This window comes from Nematostella vectensis, chromosome 2, assembly GCF_932526225.1.
Source record: "Nematostella vectensis chromosome 2, jaNemVect1.1, whole genome shotgun sequence".
Classification (NCBI taxonomy): Eukaryota; Metazoa; Cnidaria; class Anthozoa; order Actiniaria; family Edwardsiidae; genus Nematostella; species Nematostella vectensis.
The window spans coordinates 4323773-4346860 of record NC_064035.1 but is presented as its reverse complement, the minus strand read 5'-3'; the positions used below and the strand labels follow the sequence as shown (position 1 = coordinate 4346860).

The 23088-nt window shown below is 44.9% G+C and overlaps 2 protein-coding genes across 2 annotated transcripts in view; both read left to right on the top strand.

Annotated features, from left to right (window-relative positions):
• LOC5508900 (DNA primase small subunit) overlaps nucleotides 1–11399 on the top strand; it is a 37709-nt gene extending 26310 nt beyond the window's left edge. Inside the window, exon 12 of the mRNA XM_048724246.1 lies at nucleotides 11040–11399. Coding sequence (XP_048580203.1) covers nucleotides 11040–11059 — 20 coding nt within the window. The 3' untranslated portion in view covers nucleotides 11060–11399. The remainder of the gene's footprint in view (nucleotides 1–11039) is intronic.
• A 3089-nt stretch (nucleotides 11400–14488) lies between these two features.
• LOC5514824 lies at nucleotides 14489–18488 on the top strand. The gene is made up of 3 exons (XM_001634991.3): nucleotides 14489–14890; nucleotides 15782–16740; nucleotides 17880–18488. The coding sequence occupies exons 1-3, from the start codon at nucleotides 14866–14868 to the stop codon at nucleotides 18423–18425; spliced, it is 1530 nt and encodes a 509-aa protein (XP_001635041.3). The 5' UTR covers nucleotides 14489–14865; the 3' UTR covers nucleotides 18426–18488.
• Nucleotides 18489–23088: the final 4600 nt, after the last annotated feature.

Sequence of the window (23088 nt, the reverse complement as noted above, 5' to 3'; positions counted from 1 at the left end):
CACACCCTACTCATGGTGTCCATCCGCCCTATCACGCCCTACTCATGGTGCCCAACCACCCTATCACACACCCTACTCATGGTGTCCATCCACCCTATCACACCCTACTCATGGTGTCCATCCACCCTATCACGCCCTACTCATGCTGTCCAACCACCCTATCACACACCGTACTCATGTTGTCCATCCACCCTATCACACACCCTACTCATGGTGTCCAACTATCCTATCACACACCCTACTCATGGTGTCCAACCACCCTATCACACACCGTACTCATGGTGTCCATCCACCCTATCACACACCGTACTCATGGTGTCCATCCACCCTATCACACACCCTACTCATGGTGTCAATCCACCCTATCACACCCTACTCATGGTGTCCATCCACCCTATCACGCCCTACTCATGCTGTCCATCCACCCTATTACGCCCTACTCATGGTGTCCATCCACCCTATCACACCCTACTCATGGTGTCCAACCACCCTATCACACACCCTACTCATGGTGTCCATCCACCCTATCACACCCTACTCATGGTGTCCAACTATCCTATCACACACCCTACTCATGGTGTCCATCCACCCTATCACACACCCTACTCATGGTGTCTATCCACCCTATCACACACCCTAATCATGGTGTCCATCCACCCTACCACACACCCTACTCATGGTGTCCATCCACCCTATCACACACCCTACTCATGGTGTCCAACCACCCTATCACGTCCTACTCATTGTGTCCAACCACCCTATCACACGCCCTACTCATGGTGTCCAACCACCCTATCACACACCCTACTCATGGTGTCCATCCACCCTATCACACCCTTCTCATGGTGTACTTCCACCCTATCACACCCTACTCATGGTGTCCATCCACCCTATCACACACCCTACTCATGGTGTCCAACCACCCTATCACACACCCTACTCATGGTGTCCATCCACCCTATCACACACCCTACTTATGGTGTCCATCCACCCTATCACACTCACTCATGGTGTCCATCCACCCTATCACACCCTTCTCATGGTGTACAACCACCCTATCACACACCCTACTCATGGTGTCCATCCATCCTATCACACACACTTCTCATGGTGTCCATCCACCCTATCACGCCCTACTCATTATGTCCATCCACCTTATCATGCCCTACTCATGGTGTCCATCCACCCTATCATGCCCTACTCATGGTGTCCATCCACCCTATAACACACCCTACTCATGGTGTCCAACCACCCTATAACACACCCTACTCATGGTGTCCAACCACCCTATCACACACCCTACTCATGGTGTCCATCCACCCTATCACACACCCTACTTATGGTGTCTATCCACCCTATCACACACCCTAATCATGGTGTCCATCCACCCTACCACACACCCTACTCATGGTGTCCATCCACCCTATCACACACCCTACTCATGGTGTCCAACCACCCTATCACGTCCTACTCATTGTGTCCAACCACCCTATCACACGCCCTACTCATGGTGTCCAACCACCCTATCACACACCCTACTCATGGTGTCCATCCACCCTATCACACCCTTCTCATGGTGTACTTCCACCCTATCACACCCTACTCATGGTGTCCATCCACCCTATCACACACCCTACTCATGGTGTCCAACCACCCTATCACACACCCTACTCATGGTGTCCATCCACCCTATCACACACCCTACTTATGGTGTCCATCCACCCTATCACACCCTACTCATGGTGTCCATCCACCCTATCACACCCTTCTCATGGTGTACAACCACCCTTTCACACACCCTACTCATGGTGTCCATCCACCCTATCACACACACTTCTCATGGTGTCCATCCACCCTATCACGCCCTACTCATGGTGTCCATCCACCTTATCACGCCCTACTCATGGTGTCCATCCACCTTATCACGCCATACTCATGGTGTCCATCCACCCTATCATGCCCTACTCATGGTGTCCATCCACCCTATAACACACCCTACTCATGGTGTCCATCCACCCTATAACACACCCTACTCATGGTGTCCAACCACCCTATCACACACCCTACTCATGGTGTCCATCCACCCTATCACACACACTTCTCATGGTGTCCATCCACCCTATCACGCCCTACTCATGGTGTCCATCCACCCTATCACGCCCTACTCATGCTGTCCATCCATCCTATCACATGCCCTACTCATGGTGTCCATCCACCCTATCACACCCTACCCATGGTGTCCAACCACCCTATCACACACCCTACTCATGGTGTCCATCCACCCTATCACACCCTTCTCATGGTGTACTTCCACCCTATCACACCCTACTCATGGTGTCCATCCACCCTATCACACACCCTACTCATGGTGTCCAACCACCCTATCACACACCCTACTCATGGTGTCCATCCACCCTATCACTCACCCTACTCATGGTGTCCATCCACCCTATCACACACCCTACTCATGGTGTCCATCCGCCCTATCACGCCCTACTCATGGTGCCCAACCACCCTATCACACACCCTACTCATGGTGTCCATCCACCCTATCACACCCTACTCATGGTGTCCATCCACCCTATCACGCCCTACTCATGCTGTCCAACCACCCTATCACACACCGTACTCATGTTGTCCATCCACCCTATCACACACCCTACTCATGGTGTCCAACTATCCTATCACACACCCTACTCATGGTGTCCAACCACCCTATCACACACCGTACTCATGGTGTCCATCCACCCTATCACACACCGTACTCATGGTGTCCATCCACCCTATCACACACCCTACTCATGGTGTCCATCCACCCTATCACACCCTACTCATGGTGTCCATCCACCCTATCACGCCCTACTCATGCTGTCCATCCACCCTATTACGCCCTACTCATGGTGTCCATCCACCCTATCACACCCTACTCATGGTGTCCAACCACCCTATCACACACCCTACTCATGGTGTACATCCACCCTATCACACCCTACTCATGGTGTCCAACTATCCTATCACACACCCTACTCATGGTGTCCATCCACCCTATCACACACCCTACTCATGGTGTCTATCCACCCTATCACACACCCTAATCATGGTGTCCATCCACCCTACCACACACCCTACTCATGGTGTCCATCCACCCTATCACACACCCTACTCATGGTGTCCAACCACCCTATCACGTCCTACTCATTGTGTCCAACCACCCTATCACACGCCCTACTCATGGTGTCCAACCACCCTATCACACACCCTACTCATGGTGTCCATCCACCCTATCACACCCTTCTCATGGTGTACTTCCACCCTATCACACCCTACTCATGGTGTCCATCCACCCTATCACACACCCTACTCATGGTGTCCAACCACCCTATCACACACCCTACTCATGGTGTCCATCCACCCTATCACACACCCTACTTATGGTGTCCATCCACCCTATCACACTCACTCATGGTGTCCATCCACCCTATCACACCCTTCCCATGGTGTACAACCACCCTATCACACACCCTACTCATGGTGTCCATCCACCCTATCACACGCCCTACTCATGGTGTCCACCCAATTTATCACACACCCTACTCATGTGTCCAACCACCCTATCACACGCCCTACTCATGGTGTCCATCCACCCTATCACACCCTTCTCATGGTGTACTTCCACCCTATCACACCCTACTCATGGTGTCCATCCACCCTATCACACACCCTACTCATGGTGTCCAACCACCCTATCACACACCCTACTCATGGTGTCCATCCACCCTATCACACACCCTACTCATGGTTTCCATCCACCCTATCACACACCCTACTTATGGTGTCCATCCACCCTATCACACCCTACTCATGGTGTCCATCCACCCTATCACACCCTTCTCATTGTGTACAACCACCCTATCACACACCCTACTCATGGTGTCCATCCACCCTATCACACACACTTCTCATGGTGTCCATCCACCCTATCACGCCCTACTCATGGTGTCCATCCACCTTATCACGCCATACTCATGGTGTCCATCCACCCTATCATGCCCTACTCATGGTGTCCATCCACCCTATAACACACCCTACTCATGGTGTCCAACCACCCTATCACACACCCTACTCATGGTGTCCATCCACCCTATCACACACCCTACTTATGGTGTCCATCCACCCTATCACACCCTACTCATGGTGTCCATCCACCCTATCACACCTTACTCATGGTGTCCATCCACCCTATCACACACCCTACTCATGGTGTCCATCCACCCTATCACACACACTTCTCATGGTGTCCATCCACCCTATCACGCCCTACTCATGGTGTCCATCCACCCTATCACGCCCTACTCATGCTGTCCATCCATCCTATCACATGCCCTACTCATGGTGTCCATCCACCCTATCACACCCTACCCATGGTGTCCAACCACCCTATCACACACCCTACTCATGGTGTCCATCCACCCTATCACACCCTTCTCATGGTGTACTTCCACCCTATCACACCCTACTTATGGTGTCCATCCACCCTATCACACTCACTCATGGTGTCCATCCACCCTATCACACCCTTCCCATGGTGTACAACCACCCTATCACACACCCTACTCATGGTGTCCATCCACCCTATCACACGCCCTACTCATGGTGTCCACCCAATTTATCACACACCCTACTCATGTGTCCAACCACCCTATCACACGCCCTACTCATGGTGTCCATCCACCCTATCACACCCTTCTCATGGTGTACTTCCACCCTATCACACCCTTCTCATGGTGTACTTCCACCCTATCACACCCTACTCATGGTGTCCATCCACCCTATCACACACCCTACTCATGGTGTCCAACCACCCTATCACACACCCTACTCATGGTGTCCATCCACCCTATCACACACCCTACTCATGGTGTCCATCCACCCTATCACACACCCTACTTATGGTGTCCATCCACCCTATCACACCCTACTCATGGTGTCCATCCACCCTATCACACCCTTCTCATTGTGTACAACCACCCTATCACACACCCTACTCATGGTGTCCATCCACCCTATCACACACACTTCTCATGGTGTCCATCCACCCTATCACGCCCTACTCATGGTGTCCATCCACCTTATCACGCCATACTCATGGTGTCCATCCACCCTATCATGCCCTACTCATGGTGTCCATCCACCCTATAACACACCCTACTCATGGTGTCCAACCACCCTATCACACACCCTACTCATGGTGTCCATCCACCCTATCACACACCCTACTTATGGTGTCCATCCACCCTATCACACCCTACTCATGGTGTCCATCCACCCTATCACACCTTACTCATGGTGTCCATCCACCCTATCACACACCCTACTCATGGTGTCCATCCACCCTATCACACACACTTCTCATGGTGTCCATCCACCCTATCACGCCCTACTCATGGTGTCCATCCACCCTATCACGCCCTACTCATGCTGTCCATCCATCCTATCACATGCCCTTCTCATGGTGTCCATCCACCCTATCACACCCTACCCATGGTGTCCAACCACCCTATCACACACCCTACTCATGGTGTCCATCCACCCTATCACACCCTTCTCATGGTGTACTTCCACCCTATCACACCCTACTCATGGTGTCCATCCACCCTATCACACACCCTACTCATGGTGTCCAACCACCCTATCACACACCCTACTCATGGTGTCCATCCACCCTATCACTCACCCTACTCATGGTGTCCATCCACCCTATCACACACCCTACTCATGGTGTCCATCCGCCCTATCACGCCCTACTCATGGTGCCCAACCACCCTATCACACACCCTACTCATGGTGTCCATCCACCCTATCACACCCTACTCATGGTGTCCATCCACCCTATCACGCCCTACTCATGCTGTCCAACCACCCTATCACACACCGTACTCATGTTGTCCATCCACCCTATCACACACCCTACTCATGGTGTCCAACTATCCTATCACACACCCTACTCATGGTGTTCAACCACCCTATCACACACCGTACTCATGGTGTCCATCCACCCTATCACACACCGTACTCATGGTGTCCATCCACCCTATCACACACCCTACTCATGGTGTCCATCCACCCTATCACACCCTACTCATGGTGTCCATCCACCCTATCACGCCCTACTCATGCTGTCCATCCACCCTATTACGCCCTACTCATGGTGTCCATCCACCCTATCACACCCTACTCATGGTGTCCAACCACCCTATCACACACCCTACTCATGGTGTCCATCCACCCTATCACACCCTACTCATGGTGTCCAACTATCCTATCACACACCCTACTCATGGTGTCCATCCACCCTATCACACACCCTACTCATGGTGTCTATCCACCCTATCACACACCCTAATCATGGTGTCCATCCACCCTACCACACACCCTACTCATGGTGTCCATCCACCCTATCACACACCCTACTCATGGTGTCCAACCACCCTATCACGTCCTACTCATTGTGTCCAACCACCCTATCACACGCCCTACTCATGGTGTCCAACCACCCTATCACACACCCTACTCATGGTGTCCATCCACCCTATCACACCCTTCTCATGGTGTACTTCCACCCTATCACACCCTACTCATGGTGTCCATCCACCCTATCACACACCCTACTCATGGTGTCCAACCACCCTATCACACACCCTACTCATGGTGTCCATCCACCCTATCACACACCCTACTTATGGTGTCCATCCACCCTATCACACTCACTCATGGTGTCCATCCACCCTATCACACCCTTCTCATGGTGTACAACCACCCTATCACACACCCTACTCATGGTGTCCATCCATCCTATCACACACACTTCTCATGGTGTCCATCCACCCTATCACGCCCTACTCATTATGTCCATCCACCTTATCATGCCCTACTCATGGTGTCCATCCACCCTATCATGCCCTACTCATGGTGTCCATCCACCCTATCATGCCCTACTCATGGTGTCCATCCACCCTATAACACACCCTACTCATGGTGTCCAACCACCCTATCACACACCCTACTCATGGTGTCCATCCACCCTATCACACACCCTACTTATGGTGTCTATCCACCCTATCACACACCCTAATCATGGTGTCCATCCACCCTACCACACACCCTACTCATGGTGTCCATCCACCCTATCACACACCCTACTCATGGTGTCCAACCACCCTATCACGTCCTACTCATTGTGTCCAACCACCCTATCACACGCCCTACTCATGGTGTCCAACCACCCTATCACACACCCTACTCATGGTGTCCATCCACCCTATCACACCCTTCTCATGGTGTACTTCCACCCTATCACACCCTACTCATGGTGTCCATCCACCCTATCACACACCCTACTCATGGTGTCCAACCACCCTATCACACACCCTACTCATGGTGTCCATCCACCCTATCACACACACTACTTATGGTGTCCATCCACCCTATCACACCCTACTCATGGTGTCCATCCACCCTATCACACCCTTCTCATGGTGTACAACCACCCTTTCACACACCCTACTCATGGTGTCCATCCACCCTATCACACACACTTCTCATGGTGTCCATCCACCCTATCACGCCCTACTCATGGTGTCCATCCACCTTATCACGCCCTACTCATGGTGTCCATCCACCTTATCACGCCATACTCATGGTGTCCATCCACCCTATCATGCCCTACTCATGGTGTCCATCCACCCTATAACACACCCTACTCATGGTATCCATCCACCCTATAACACACCCTACTCATGGTGTCCAACCACCCTATCACACACTCTACTCATGGTGTCCATCCACCCTATCACACACCCTACTTATGGTGTCCATCCACCCTATCACACCCTACTCATGGTGTCCATCCACCCTATCACACCCTACTCATGGTGTCCATCCACCCTATCACACACCCTACTCATGGTGTCCATCCACCCTATCACACACACTTCTCATGGTGTCCATCCACCCTATCACGCCCTACTCATTATGTCCATCCACCTTATCATGCCCTACTCATGGTGTCCATCCACCCTATCATGCCCTACTCATGGTGTCCATCCACCCTATCATGCCCTACTCATGGTGTCCATCCACCCTATAACACACCCTACTCATGGTGTCCAACCACCCTATCACACACCCTACTCATGGTGTCCATCCACCCTATCACACACCCTACTTATGGTGTCTATCCACCCTATCACACACCCTAATCATGGTGTCCATCCACCCTACCACACACCCTACTCATGGTGTCTATCCACCCTATCACACACCCTACTCATGGTGTCCAACCACCCTATCACGTCCTACTCATTGTGTCCAACCACCCTATCACACGCCCTACTCATGGTGTCCAACCACCCTATCACACACCCTACTCATGGTGTCCATCCACCCTATCACACCCTTCTCATGGTGTACTTCCACCCTATCACACCCTACTCATGGTGTCCATCCACCCTATCACACACCCTACTCATGGTGTCCAACCACCCTATTACACACCCTACTCATGGTGTCCATCCACCCTATCACACACCCTACTTATGGTGTCCATCCACCCTATCACACCCTACTCATGGTGTCCATCCACCCTATCACACCCTTCTCATGGTGTACAACCACCCTTTCACACACCCTACTCATGGTGTCCATCCACCCTATCACACACACTTCTCATGGTGTCCATCCACCCTATCACGCCCTACTCATGGTGTCCATCCACCTTATCACGCCATACTCATGGTGTCCATCCACCCTATCATGCCCTACTCATGGTGTCCATCCACCCTATCATGCCCTACTCATGGTGTCCATCCACCCTATAACACACCCTACTCATGGTGTCCAACCACCCTATCACACACCCTACTCATGGTGTCCATCCACCCTATCACACACCCTACTTATGGTGTCCATCCACCCTATCACACCCTACTCATGGTGTCCATCCACCCTATCACACCCTACTCATGGTGTCCATCCACCCTATCACACACCCTACTCATGGTGTCCATCCACCCTATCACACCCTACTCATTGTGTCCATCCACCCTATCACACACCCTACTCATGGTGTCCATCCACCCTATCACACCCTACTCATGCTGTCCATCCATCCTATCACACGCCCTACTCATGGTGTCCATCCACCCTATCACACCCTTCTCATGGTGTACTTCCACCCTATCACACCCTACTTATGGTGTCCATCCACCCTATCACACTCACTCATGGTGTCCATCCACCCTATCACACCCTTCCCATGGTGTACAACCACCCTATCACACCCTACCCATGGTGTCCAACCACCCTATCACACACCCTACTCATGGTGTCCATCCACCCTATCACACCCTTCTCATGGTGTACTTCCACCCTATCACACCCTACTCATGGTGTCCATCCACCATATCACACACCCTACTCATGGTGTCCAACCACCCTATCACACGCCCTACTCATGGTGTCCATCCACCCTATCACACACCCTACTCATGGTGTCCATCCACCCTATCACCCACCCTACTGATAGTGTACTTCCACCCTATCCACACCCTACTCATGGTGTCCATCCACCCTATCACACCCTACTCATGTTGTCCATCCACCCTATCACACACCCTACTCATGGTGTCCATCCACCCTATCACACCCTACTCATTGTGTCCATCCACCCTATCACACACCCTACTCATGGTGTCCATCCACCCTATCACACCCTACTCATGGTGTCCATCCACCCTATCACACACCGTACTCATGGTGTCTATCCACCTATCACACACCCTACTCATGGTGTCCATCCACCCTATCACACACCGTACTCATGGTGTCTATCCACCTATCACACACCCTACTCATGGTGTCCATCCACCCTATCAAACCCTACTCATGGTGCCAAACCACCCTATCACACACCCTACTCATGGTGTCCATCCACCCTATCACACACACTTCTCATGGTGTCAATCCACCCTATCACGCCCTACTCATGGTGTCCATCCACCTTATCACGCCCTACTCATGTTGTCCATCCATCCTATCACACGCCCTACTCATGGTGTCCATCCACCCTATCACACCCTACTCATGTTGTCCATCCACCCTATCACACACCCTACTCATGGTGTCCATCCACCCTATCACACCCTACTCATGGTGTCCATCCACCCTATCACACACCCTACTCATGGTGTCCATCCACCCTAATCACACCCTACTCATGGTGTCCATCCACCCTATCACACACCCTACTCATGGTGTCCATCCACCCTATCACACACCCTACTCATGGTGTCCATCCACCCTATATCACACCCTACTCATGGTGTCCATCCACCCTATCACACACCCTACTCATGGTGTCCATCCACCCTATCACACACCCTACTCATGGTGTCCATCCACCCTATCACACACCCTACTCATGGTGTCCATCCACCCTATCACACCCTACCCATGGTGTCCATCCACCCTATCGCACCCTACTCATGGTGCCAAACCACCCTATCACACACCCTACTCATGGTGTCCAACAACCCTATCGCACAACCCTACTAACACTATCGATTACAGCGAATGTATTGGACGTTATTTCAAATAAGACAAGTCTTACGGTGGTTGGTTAGTGTGAGTACTACCTACTCACACTACTCACGTCCAATACATTCGCTGTATTTTTGGCACACCTACTCACACTAACCAACCACCGTAAGACTTGTCTTATTTGAAATAACGTCCAATACATTCGCTGTATTTTTGGCAATTAGGGTGGAAGGGGTTTGGAGGGAAGAGGGGGTCTGGGACCCTTGCTACACCCCTGTTTCTGGTAGCATGTCCACCTATCTCTCAAACAACCAACTTACTCGTGCCTTCAACATTCCTGCATGCCTGACTGATCGGCTACCCTAATTCATCCATCTTGTCCACTTATCTAACCATTCTTTTACCTGCAAATTTGTATCTAATTTCTTTGTTTTTTTTTTTAGAGAAAAAGTGCAGCTGGTAGACTCTTGACATCCAAGTAGAAGCTTGATAAAGGGTGGAGGGGCCTGCAAATTACAATTTTGGTTTTTCAATGAAAATAAGCGATAAGTTGATGCCTTAGTGCCGATGAATCGTTCAGGTTTCATTCTATGTTGATATTTAGCTTTGTAAACATGTACAATAAAAAATGCTATTGTGTACCTATCTTTACGGCCATTCTTCCCTAATGTCAAAAAAATGGTTTCAAGATAGCAAAGAAAGATATGGTCCTTGTTAACTATCACTTTTGATTTCTGGTAGATGTGGTTACTGATATCTCTGCAGCCTCTATAAAGTAAAATAAAGTCAGGTTACAGCACAAATATTTGGGGGGCACAGTCACGCCCCTACTGTTTATCGTATTTTTTTTTAAATATTGGGGGGGGCACAGTCACGCCCCTACTGCTTATCGTAATTTTTTTAAATATTTGGGGGGCACAGTCACGCCCCTACTGTTTATCGTAATTTTTTTTAAATATTGGGGGGGGCACAGTCACGCCCCTACTGCTTATCGTATTTTTTTTTAATATTGGGGGGGCACAGTCACGCCCCTACTGTTTATCGTAATTTTTTTTAAATATTGGGGGGGGGGCACAGTCACGCCCCTACTGCTTATCGTAATTTTTTTTAAATATTGGGGGGGGGGCACAGTCACGCCCCTACTGTTTATCGTAAATTTTTTTAAATATTGGGGGGGGCACAGTCACGCCCCTACTGCTTATCGTAATTTTTTTTTTTAATATTGAGGGGCCCATGCCCCCAGTGCCCCACCCCCTGCTACAGCACTGAATGATGTTTTTTTTTTTTTTTTTTTGTAAATAAACTATTTTTCTTTTATATAAACCCTTTAAATCTTCTTTTTTTAATCAATATCCATTGAGAAGTACTAGGGGGAGGCAGTTGGGTAGCAAGAATAAGAATAGGTAGGCAATCACACCAGTCTATTACGGCTGGCCGATTGGGGGGGGGGGGGGGGGGGGGGGTTAGAAAGGAATATAGACTTGATCGAAGAACAGAGGTAAGCAAAGAGGTGCATGAAATTGACCGAAAACTGAGAACGGGGGTGAGCAAGAAATTTGGAATTGTATAACTGGTAAACAGTGAAGAAAAAAATTTCGAGGACATGGCCGAGAATCGAACCTCGTCCAGATCAGATAAAATGAGAAAAAAAATAGACCATACTTCCAGACATGTGCTGAAACACCGTATGGCAGCATAAAGCTTTACGGCTAAGCTGGAGATTTCGGCCCCAGCACCGCTATCTAGCGAACCGTACAACACAAAGGAACCAGAGGTACCCGCGCATTAATGGGGAGGCAATAACCAGGATCCCAGCCCTGTCTTAGTCGGTTACGCCACGCACAGCTCGCTGAGATGTAGACTGAAAAATATCGGGGTCTTTTTCGCGTTTCCTTCTCTTGGGAATAGGTGTGTTGCTATAGTAATGTAGTGATGCCGTCATCATGTGCAGCACACTACGACCAATGTCTACATTGCTGCCTTTAGCCTTTGTACTTATTTGTCCAGTCGCGCACGTGCATATTATATTTTTTGTATCCAAAACAACAGCAAGCTACATAGAAATGCATGCAATCTAAGCTGTAACGATGCATTTGTAATATAAGAAAGCTGCAACACTTTGTTATAAATCTGACGCACCCAAGGATTTTCATCGTAGTATTCGCCAATAAATAGTTTTACACACAGCTTCGTAGCCCTCAGTTGCTATCGTTGTTTACAATGAAGATCGCGTTAAATGTTACCAGATCTGAAATTCAATTCTGATTTCCTTTCAAAATCGGAAAAATAAAATACACTCAAAAACTAGGAAAGACCTTTCACATTCAAGCTTCCATAAAACGGAAATTCTAGTTCAGTTCAAAAAGTGTGTCAGTTTGTTTTTATTACATTACGTTCTCAGTTTTTCGGTAAAGTACAAATTCCTTGCTCACCCTCGCTGCCCATTGCTCATCCCCAAATCTGGCGCGGTTTTTCGATTTTTTTATATTTGATTCCGAGGTATTGTGGTTCCTCTAGACTGTGTGGTTAACGGTCATTTACTTATTTTGACGGTTTTGCGGTTTCTGGTGTTTTTCTGTGCCGTTTTCTGTGCGGTTTTGCGGCTTTTGCACCCCTACGCCCCCCTCCTTTTCGGATATCTTTTAATTTGTATTTATTCAATACACATATAACGTTTACTACGATATTCAATATTGATAATAAGATAAAAAAAACTCCCGAGAGCAATTAAGAATTACTTGGGTATTACGCTGAAATGCCCATACATACATTTATTACTTTTTTTTAATCGTACATTTTACCTATATCTGGATTCCTAACATACTCAACTTAGCTCATCATCATCCTGGTCTCGTGGTACCAGTTCACTAATACTGTGTCTTTAGTGCTGGTACCGTTCTGTACTTTGGGTTTTATATCAAGGCTTTTAAAAAAATCCTGGCATTATAGCGGAAAAGTTAGTTTAATCTAAATGAAACAAAAATGTGGGTCTTAATGAAGCATAAGTTAATCCGAGCAAAACAAATAAATCTAAGTCAAACAGTGCGAACGGCAATGATGGGCCCCTTGAGGTTGCCTTGGGCGGTACTGAATGTATTCATAAAACGTTTTGACATTTATGCATCAAAGGGTTCATAAGAAAACCTATTACGTTTTTCAAGCAAAATTATTAAATTTGCTGTTTGTTTTTTTTTCAGCTTTGAGATTTCGTGCTTGAACCAGGCTTGTCTGTGCATTGTACGTTCAAGCTCATGATAAAGTAAAGAGGGAAACGGAGGCAACATTGATGCTTATTATTTTTCATGACACGAGGCTTAATTTAAAGCAAGGTCTGGAAGGGTCTTTTTCCCAATCCCGCATCTCACCTCTCTCGGTTTCCCCCCCGTCAGGTAAAAATGAAGAAAGGCAAGAAATCCCGCATCACGCACCGTTGATTTTGTACACTCCCGCATCCCGAGCAACCGGAAAGTACCCGATCCTGTAACCACAGGTAGCCCAGGCAATGGTTTCGAAGCTTGTTCGTAGCTTGGAATCGGCTGTTATTCTTAGAGGTAAAACAAGTGGATTGAAGTCGCGATTTTTTGTGAAACATTGCCGATAAAATTGCCTTACAACTTAGAACATGCCTTGTTGTTGACATATTTATGTGTAATATACGATTTTGGGGGGTTTTCGTAACGGAATATATGACTTCTCTCTTTCCTTCGTAGCTCCTGCCATTTGTCAATCTCCATTTTGCCGTTTGCATTGACAACTTTCTTTGAAATACACTCCATGCTTGAAGGCCAGAGCGCTTCCTGTCTTTGGCCGCGAAAAAACATCATATGCAAACGATTTCTAAAGCGGTGGAATACCGTGACACTTCAGGAAACCATAAATAAAGTACCTGGCTACAATTGATAAGTAGCCGCTGACCAACAAATATTTACGGGCGCTGGAAATAAAATGTGCGACAAACCGCATCATGAACCAACAAGATCGTACGACTATGCGTGGGATGTAATTTTGAATTAGCCTCTACCCGCCCTGACCACATATACAGGAACTCATTATAATAATTTGCACACTATATTATCTTCATGAAAGTGGGAAACCTCGATAATACTGGTAGATGCTTCTGAATGTCGACACTCCCTCTCCAGTACCCAGGGATAGGCGTAAACAAGTGAAAGAAGCTAGTGCGTTGTAGTAAGCTGGTTTGTTATTGATAACAAGCAGTGGATCACCTGTTTAAAGCAGCCGTCCTGTTGATCTGCTAGTGGGTATAAGATGGCGCATTGGCCGATTTGTATTGGTGAGTAAGTAATTTTATTCGCATCAAGAGTCCGCATCGTTGCCTTTGTGGTGAGCGAAATACATCGACACCCCATCCATATGGGTTTCCTTCGATAGGATTTGCCTGTGTAGTGCAACTACACGTTGTACTACGTAGGAATAATCATATATATGCCTTAGTCTGATCTATTGATAACTTAAGAAAATAGTTGAACAACTTTACTCCCGTTCCATCTCATTGGGTCTCATGCAGCTGCAATGCAGAATACTTTTAATAACTGATACTTTGCCATGCATCGAAATATGAATCGTGAAAACAATGAAAAGGAAGACCCCCTACAATTCTTGATCAAACATCAATATGTCAAAAGATGACTGATTAATCATTAAGTGATCCTGTCCTATATGAGAACAGAAAATATTTTTCTGTTTTACTTTTCCCATTACTTAATATCTATTATGATTTTTACCTCTCTGAAAACTCTGAGCTTTATTTATTTTCGTAATGTATTTGGTACACAGGAGCATGTTTAATAATGTACTAGTAATTTGGAATCCCCTCCCCAATGGTCCTTGGGAAGGGTGGGGGATATGAATTTGACCCTGAACAAAACTAAAACAAGCCCCTACCCCCTTGGAACAAAACAGCAGTCAAATGCCCCTACCCCTCGGGTATCCCTTATAACAAGATGACATGTCAAAACTAAAATAAGTCAAAGCCAATTTTGGGATATTTGAGATGAAACATGGTGCTCACACTACTTTGAAACAGGCTCAAGCAGCTAATGTAACAACGTAGCAGGCATCTGTCCAAAAATTGCTTCACATAATGTTGTGTCTATTTATATTGCATAACAAGAATTGGTAGACAACATGACTGTTGTTTTTCTTATCCATTTTTTCATTACAGATATGCCATTGAGAAACATCTTATCAGCTTTATCCAGAGGAATCTTTGGCCCTTATCCAGATCGAAAGCCTTTACAACAGAAAGTTGAAAGCTTATTTGGAGAAAGTGGTCACAACATTGCTTGCACATCTGTTCGCAGTGGACTAGATTTATTCCTTAGTGCCATGGCATTTCCAAAAGGATCAGAAATTATTCTCACTGCAATCAACATACCAGACATGAGTTACATAATAGAACATCATGGACTAAGTGTTGTACCTGTGGATATTGATCTTGAAACGCTTTGTCCTAAAGAAGAACTCCTTGAACTAGCAATTTCAGATAAGACTGTAGCAGTTCTCGTGGCACATATTTATGGGAAGTGGATGAATCTGGACAGTGTGGCTAGCATTGCCAAGGCAAACAATCTTTATTTACTCGAGGATTGTGCTGAATGTTTTCAAGGATTTAGCAGACAGGGCCATAAGCATTCTGATGTGGTATTTTTTAGCTTTGGTCTAATTAAAAACTACACCTGTTTTGGCGGTGCAATGATAATTGTTCAAGAAGATGATGTTTACCAAAAGATGAGATCCAGACTGGAGAGCTACCCTGTACAAGGGCATTCAGGTTTTTTCCAGAAACTGCTGAAGTATTCATTTCTGAGTTGTATTTTAAACAGCTCTCCAGTGCTATTCCCCATTCTGAAGCCTTTGTTTTATTCTTTTGGCTTTGATTATATGGAGTATTTTATTGGCTTATTACGTGGTTACCCAGAACAGATGATGAGACAGCTACCATTTCAACCGTCTGCAGGATTGCTCGAAATGATGTATGAAAGACTGAGTCAGTTTGATCCAAAGGACTTTGAAAATGCCCAGAAAAAAGGGGACTTTGTAAAAGACCGTCTTCCAGATAATGTGTTTGTTCCTGGACAAAAAGCAGATTCCAAAAACTACTGGCTTTTCCCTTTATTAGTGGTAGGTATAAAATATCTATAACCTAATGTGTGAAATATCTATAACTTAGGCTTTAAAAAGTCCACCAAAACATAGTATTAAAGAAAGTTAGCTACTTAGAAGAGAAAGAAACAGTTTTTGTTGACCCCAAATTTTTAACTATGAGTATTCTTCTGAGCTCTGATGAGCGCTCCTGTTGACTTGTGAAATTTATGTCAATTGTATGGTATTTTAGTTTAGTTTTTTTGCAACTGTATTGGTTTTAATTGATTTACTACACTGTCAAGGTTGTGGTTGAAAAAATGTATGTTTGTGTGCTGGAGGGAGTGTTGGAGGGATAAAGGTTTCTAGGGGGGTGCCTGAATTTGAAATAGAGTACCGATAAATAATGTATAATCATCTTTTATCTGTTTATCGAACAATCGATTTATACATGTAATGCATATATACATATTTAGATACATACAAACTGCACATTCATACAAAAAAATAAAACACACCTGCTCAGAAAAGTTGCCCTTTGCCACTCCTATATAATATTTCTTGGTTCTCACTATACGTAAGCGCAATGCAGGTAATTTTCCCATTCTCACTAGAACACAAGCGGAAGAGAACGCAACTGCTTGATTATCTTGTGCTTATGTTTGACTAATTCTCACTTGTGTTGCACTTTCGTTTGCACTTTTGTTTGCACTTACGCTTGCGCTTACTGTACGTCCTTACTGTACCAACCTTTAGTGACCATGTTTTTTTTTCTGGGGGGGAGGGGGGTGATGAAAAGTAATCACACAAGCCTTATACTCAATATACGTTGGTGATACATCAATTTATAAGCCCTTCCCATGGTAATGAACCACAGGGTTGGGGTCTAGGAATAATTTACTGACTGTGGAAATGGTTACAATAGTTGAACATTTAACCAGTCAATAGGTGGCTAGAACCATCCTTTTTTATCCACACCAAAATACATATACCTGAGTTGGATTTATCGATTCAGCCATTAACTACAATGGTTCTCATCTCTACCCATGAGTGGAAGGGGTCCAGATCCCTTGCACCCCCTCTACTCTCTGGGATATCTCAAAAAGTGATGTGCTTGGCACAAAGTATGGCATTTGCAGTATTGCTGAGAGATTCCATTGCAATGTTTTTTTTTTCAGGATGACCCTCCAGAAGTGATGAAGGCACTAGAGAGAGAAGGTATTCATGCATACCAAGGGGCTACACAACTCAGGACAGTGTATCGCACGCAACAAAAAGCAAATACCAACCCCACCTCGACAAACAAGACCTCAAAGAGAAACCCATTTGAGCAGAAGACAAGTAGTATTAGTGATACTGAGGTAGCAGCAGGTAATCAGCTACATACCACTGAACCAAGTTTAGGTGCAATCAGTATTACTCCTATGGTCCCCCATCATAGCTTCTCCGCAGATGGACTAAGCCAAACCTCCATATCTGAGTCAAGCGAAAAGCAACCCACAATAAGCAAGGGTTTGTCGAAGGAGGGAAGGTGTGCAGAGGACATCTTGTACCCATATAATGCAGAGTATATGATCCAGCACGTGCTATATTTACCTGTCCATAAAAATGTCCCTCTGGCGTATTTAAAGAAGATCTGCAAGGCCATGGATAAGGTCATGAAGAGCAGGGTTGGTGTCTGTTGTAAAAATGGACAGAAGGTGTTTTTCCCTTCAAAGCTGTAATCAAATGATTTTATTGTTTATCAGAGCACTACATTACAATTAAATGCTTTGTTTTCAAAACAATCATTTTATGTTTTTTTTTAAAACCTTAAAGTCCATATAACCTTTCAGAGTCAATTCTTTATACTTTCATCTTCCAAATGGCATGTGGTTCTTATGGAGCCTATAAAACACGGGTTCACGCGAATAACTCGAATCTGTAATATTGAGGTATTTTGGTCAACCTTCGGGAAAAGGCCGTCAACTGAAAGGCCCGGGTCCAGTCATTTGTGACGTAGATGATCGAGATGTCAACCATGAGAAAACATAATGCGCGCGCTAAATCGGTTCCCGTCTTCATGTCTTCTTAGTTATTGCTGAAGAACGTTGTGGTTACAACTTTTACCGCCATCTTTATATCTCAACCTGGTAGTCAAATGATTATTTAACTTCAGGAAACAAATCTGCAAAATTTAGCAGATATTTTTTAGTCTTGGAATTGTTTTTGCATTGTGCTCGCGCGCTGCATTCGCAATCAAGAATGGCGACATTCTCACGAGCGCGCGCTGTTTTTGAAACCTAAAACAAAACGATATTTTCTTTTTTCGCATACAATTCTCCAATATTTTGTGGTATTGCCGTCTCTGATTTTTAACGGATTTAAGGAAAATATGTTGTTTAAGATTTTCCCGCCAAAACTTGGAATTATTCACTCTATTCGATCTCCTTTCGCGCGGCCAGGAAAATTTTTAAAGATCTGTTAAAAATGCAAATTTTAATCAAATTCAATTCCCTTTTCAGAATTTAAAAGTTTATCTATGCTTTGTTTTGGCTAGATTGATATAAGTGAACGCTTTTAAGAACTTTAAACCTTTAAAGGCCTTTTGTGCTGTAACATCAGTATTGTTGGATCCGGGAGGGGGGAGAGGAGGAGGTAACTAATACCAAGTCAATTGTCAGTTAAAGGGAGTATAGCCATAAATGTGCAAGAAAAAAAGACGAACAAAAATGACCTTCCACAACAACAAAATCGCAATAAATCGTATTATACCGTAGCCTTGCGATGCTCTCCCTACGCACTCTTTACTGTTGTACCAAAAAAATATGCTTTACATTTTTTAACCGGAATATGGCCTGTTTTCAGCATAATTGTGAGAAGAAAGAACCGATTAGTGGAAATTAGTAAAAAAAAAAAAAGAGGCAAACAAAGCCTTACAAGCAGAAGGCCATTTCCGTTTGACAATAACTTTCACAAGACTCTTTGAAAGGTAATCGGGTTACAGAGCCTCTACATAACGGACCTCTATTTAGCGGACACCATCCAAAGTCCCGATTTTTTTGCCACTTAATTTCAGTAAATCATACCTTTATTTAGCGGGCACCTCTATTAAGCGGATGCGGACATATTTCACGGTCCCGTCTTTAACAAACTCTGCATTTTTTACCTCTGTTCAGCGGACACTGTGATTACCAATGTATTGGTGGACCCTCTACTGAATTCCCAAAACGGCTGAAATGGGGAAAAAACGGGACACAGAGACTTCTTGTGAAACTTCAGCCTTTATTATACACAAAAATCCAGTACTCATAATTTCTAGTATCGAAGCGGTTTCATACAAGACCACTGAACTTGGGGCGCCTGTGGTACAAATCGGAGTGATTGCTGTGCTTTACAATTAGTATTTACGAAACCGCGATTCAAGTCCCATCGAGGACGATAAAACAAATATTGATAGTAATAAATATGAAGCACGGATTGTAGGCACAAAGTGGACGACCCTTACATTAGCAGAAGCTTGTATAGCGAACGTTGTCGTAAATCCGCACGATACATTGTGAAACGATGAATTGCGTATTCTTTTTGCTGGCGTAAATGACATTATTTATTCCTAACAATTAGCAGGACGAAAGATGCGAAATACGTAAATTGCTTTTTTTGAATATTGATCGCAGCATCACAGTCTCTACTTACTGACGTACTTATTGACTTGTGTACTTCGCAATTATTTTGATTATTCGATAAATGTGTAGCCTTGTAAAGTATGGCCATCGCGTCTCGAGCAATAAAGAAAATTGCCAAAAAGGCACGGGGACAGCTAGTTATGCACTCTAAGGTAGTTAAAGTCAATAAAGAATGTGGTTACTCTCGAATTTGATCGAAAAAAGTCTTCCTCCATGAAGGTGGCGCGCCGAGGTTGTTTTGGCTAAACAGCTTTTATACTATGTTCCCTACAGAAGACTCATTTTCGGCGCGATTTTCGTAAATTTTTCAGATTTTATTAATACATCTATGCTTTATCAGATTCCGCTAGATTTACTCTTCTTGGAAATCAAATTATTTTTTGTCATGCAAGGTAAATGGAAGCAATATATTTATATTTAAATAAAAATCTCGAAATCTGCCCGATGAATTTTTTTCTAAATCTACAGTAACACCTAACAATACTCCAACTTGAAGCACACGAATTTTTGGCTTTAAACTGACCTGTCAAACTTCGCGATTGATGAATCTTTATTTTACGCCAAAATTGTCCTCGCAATCTTTGAAAAAATAAATGCACCCTTGCCTACAAAGATCCATCCCCGAATTTACGCCCCCTGCTAAGTCCACACCCTAAGGCAACTTGTGTGAGAGGGGCAAGAGGACCAGTGTTGCACAAGAATAAATTACAGATGGTCAATTCGAGAGTATTTTTATTTTTATTAATTTGAAAACTAAAGAATTTTTTCCTTTACAACACTTGAGCCCAAGCCGCGCCTCTTCTAAACTATTACCCGACGCTATGGCTAAAATAGGCCCTACCGAAAGTACTTGCTTAATGCAGTTGCATGTCGAACATGCGTTTATGAGAAACTAGAATCGAAAGTTGAGGATATGAACTCGCTTCAAACGAAGCCCACGCCAGCGTCACATGGTCATCGACGAGCTGCCTTGTTTGTTTCACATGTGACAAATTTGCACGAGCGGAACTGAGATCCCGGGTTGTGTATCTCTATTCTGTGAGAACGCTTACTTTGGAGAAGTGAACGCTGAAAGAAACACTCTATACAGTCTTACGGAAGAATATATGTATTCTTCCTTTATATATACTTCACGGTCTCGAGGGTATCCGTTACATATAGGAAATTACACATTGTTATTAAATAAACGTCGCCGTATAACAGCTTGAGAGCGCAGCCCCCAGGCTGTTATACGGCGAACTGCCGACGTCCGGGGTATTTAACTGACTTATAACATTATTTACTATACCTAGTAAATAACAATTTAAAGAAAAAAAGACTAGGGGAATAGAGACAAAAATCGATAATAGTTCACTTTTTTGGAAAAAATAAATAAACAAGAAAACCCAGGAGAGTTGATGGCTGGTTGTTTTTGCTCATTTCTACTCAAGGTTTATTAGTATTCACGGTTCATATCTAGTTTTTAACCTACTCCTCTTCATTAGTATTCTATTTATTAACCTCATTCATATTTAATGAGTTCATATTAAACCTCACTTTCTCCCTGCTGATACATCAAGCCCTCCACGTTTTTAATATTGTAAATTATTCATAGGTATTTTAGTGAACTAAGACTTGCAATAACAATGGAAAACGTGTCAATCATGTAAAAAGCTAGGTAACATTCATGGACTTTACTGCGAGACACTATTTACTACGATAAAATGATTATCCATTTGGGCATAACAGTTTTTTTAAATAGTTCTAGGAGTAATCCATTAACGATAAGTGATATGAGCAGACCATAGATATAAGCAGGGAAGACTGATATAAGACATCTAGACATGTATTTTTTCTACGCAGCAGACAGATTGAAATTACCTGGTCCTCTACAAAAGAAAAACGCCTTATAATAGTATGGTTGGAAGGAAGTTTATTGAGAGCCAAACGCGAATAGTGGTCATGTTTTAGGCTGGCACGACGAGAAACAGGGGTGAAATGGTGTTCTTTGCTCATTTCAAAGAAAAAGTGGCTCACAATCGAGGTCAAGCGCATAATCTTTATTTCTATTTTGATGGATATATTTGTTATAGGTTCTCCTCCTACGATACAGCATTCCACTTAAAAATATCTCATAAGCGCTCATAGAGGAAATTGAGATGGGTGGAACCAAAAAGGTATCGTGCCAACGTCACCTAAGTGCAGTTATAAAAGCAACTAATAAGCAATAGAGGAAGTTAATAGGGTCAGTCAGTTGGGCCCGTTGGTTTTGTGCAGATTAGATTATATTTTCGTGACTTAATCGGTTTTATTTTCGCATATTATTATTTTAGGATCAACTTTGTGTATTGAACCCTTTGTAGCTTGTTAGTATTATCTATCTCACCGCTATCGTTTATCTAAAATAGGAAATATTTTTTTTCCAACTTTCCAAATAATATAAGAACGATTGCCTTATAAGGAGGTTGACGAAAAAATATTTCTCCCCCCCATATCAACTAATTGAGAACAATGTTTGTTTGGGTTTGTTTGGTTTTTTTTCCCTGCTTTTTGTTTTGTGTTTGTTTTTCGTCAAGAGATGACTAATACAGAATGTCTGGCCAACAGAGTATGAATAGAGTACGAAAAGCTTTGTAATGAAATAAAGAATTGACATAGCACCCCGTCGTAGAGCGCGGGTTTTACTCTCTCTTATTTATGGTCTCACGCCACTTGGTTAAGCCCGGCCTTTTTATGAGCTATG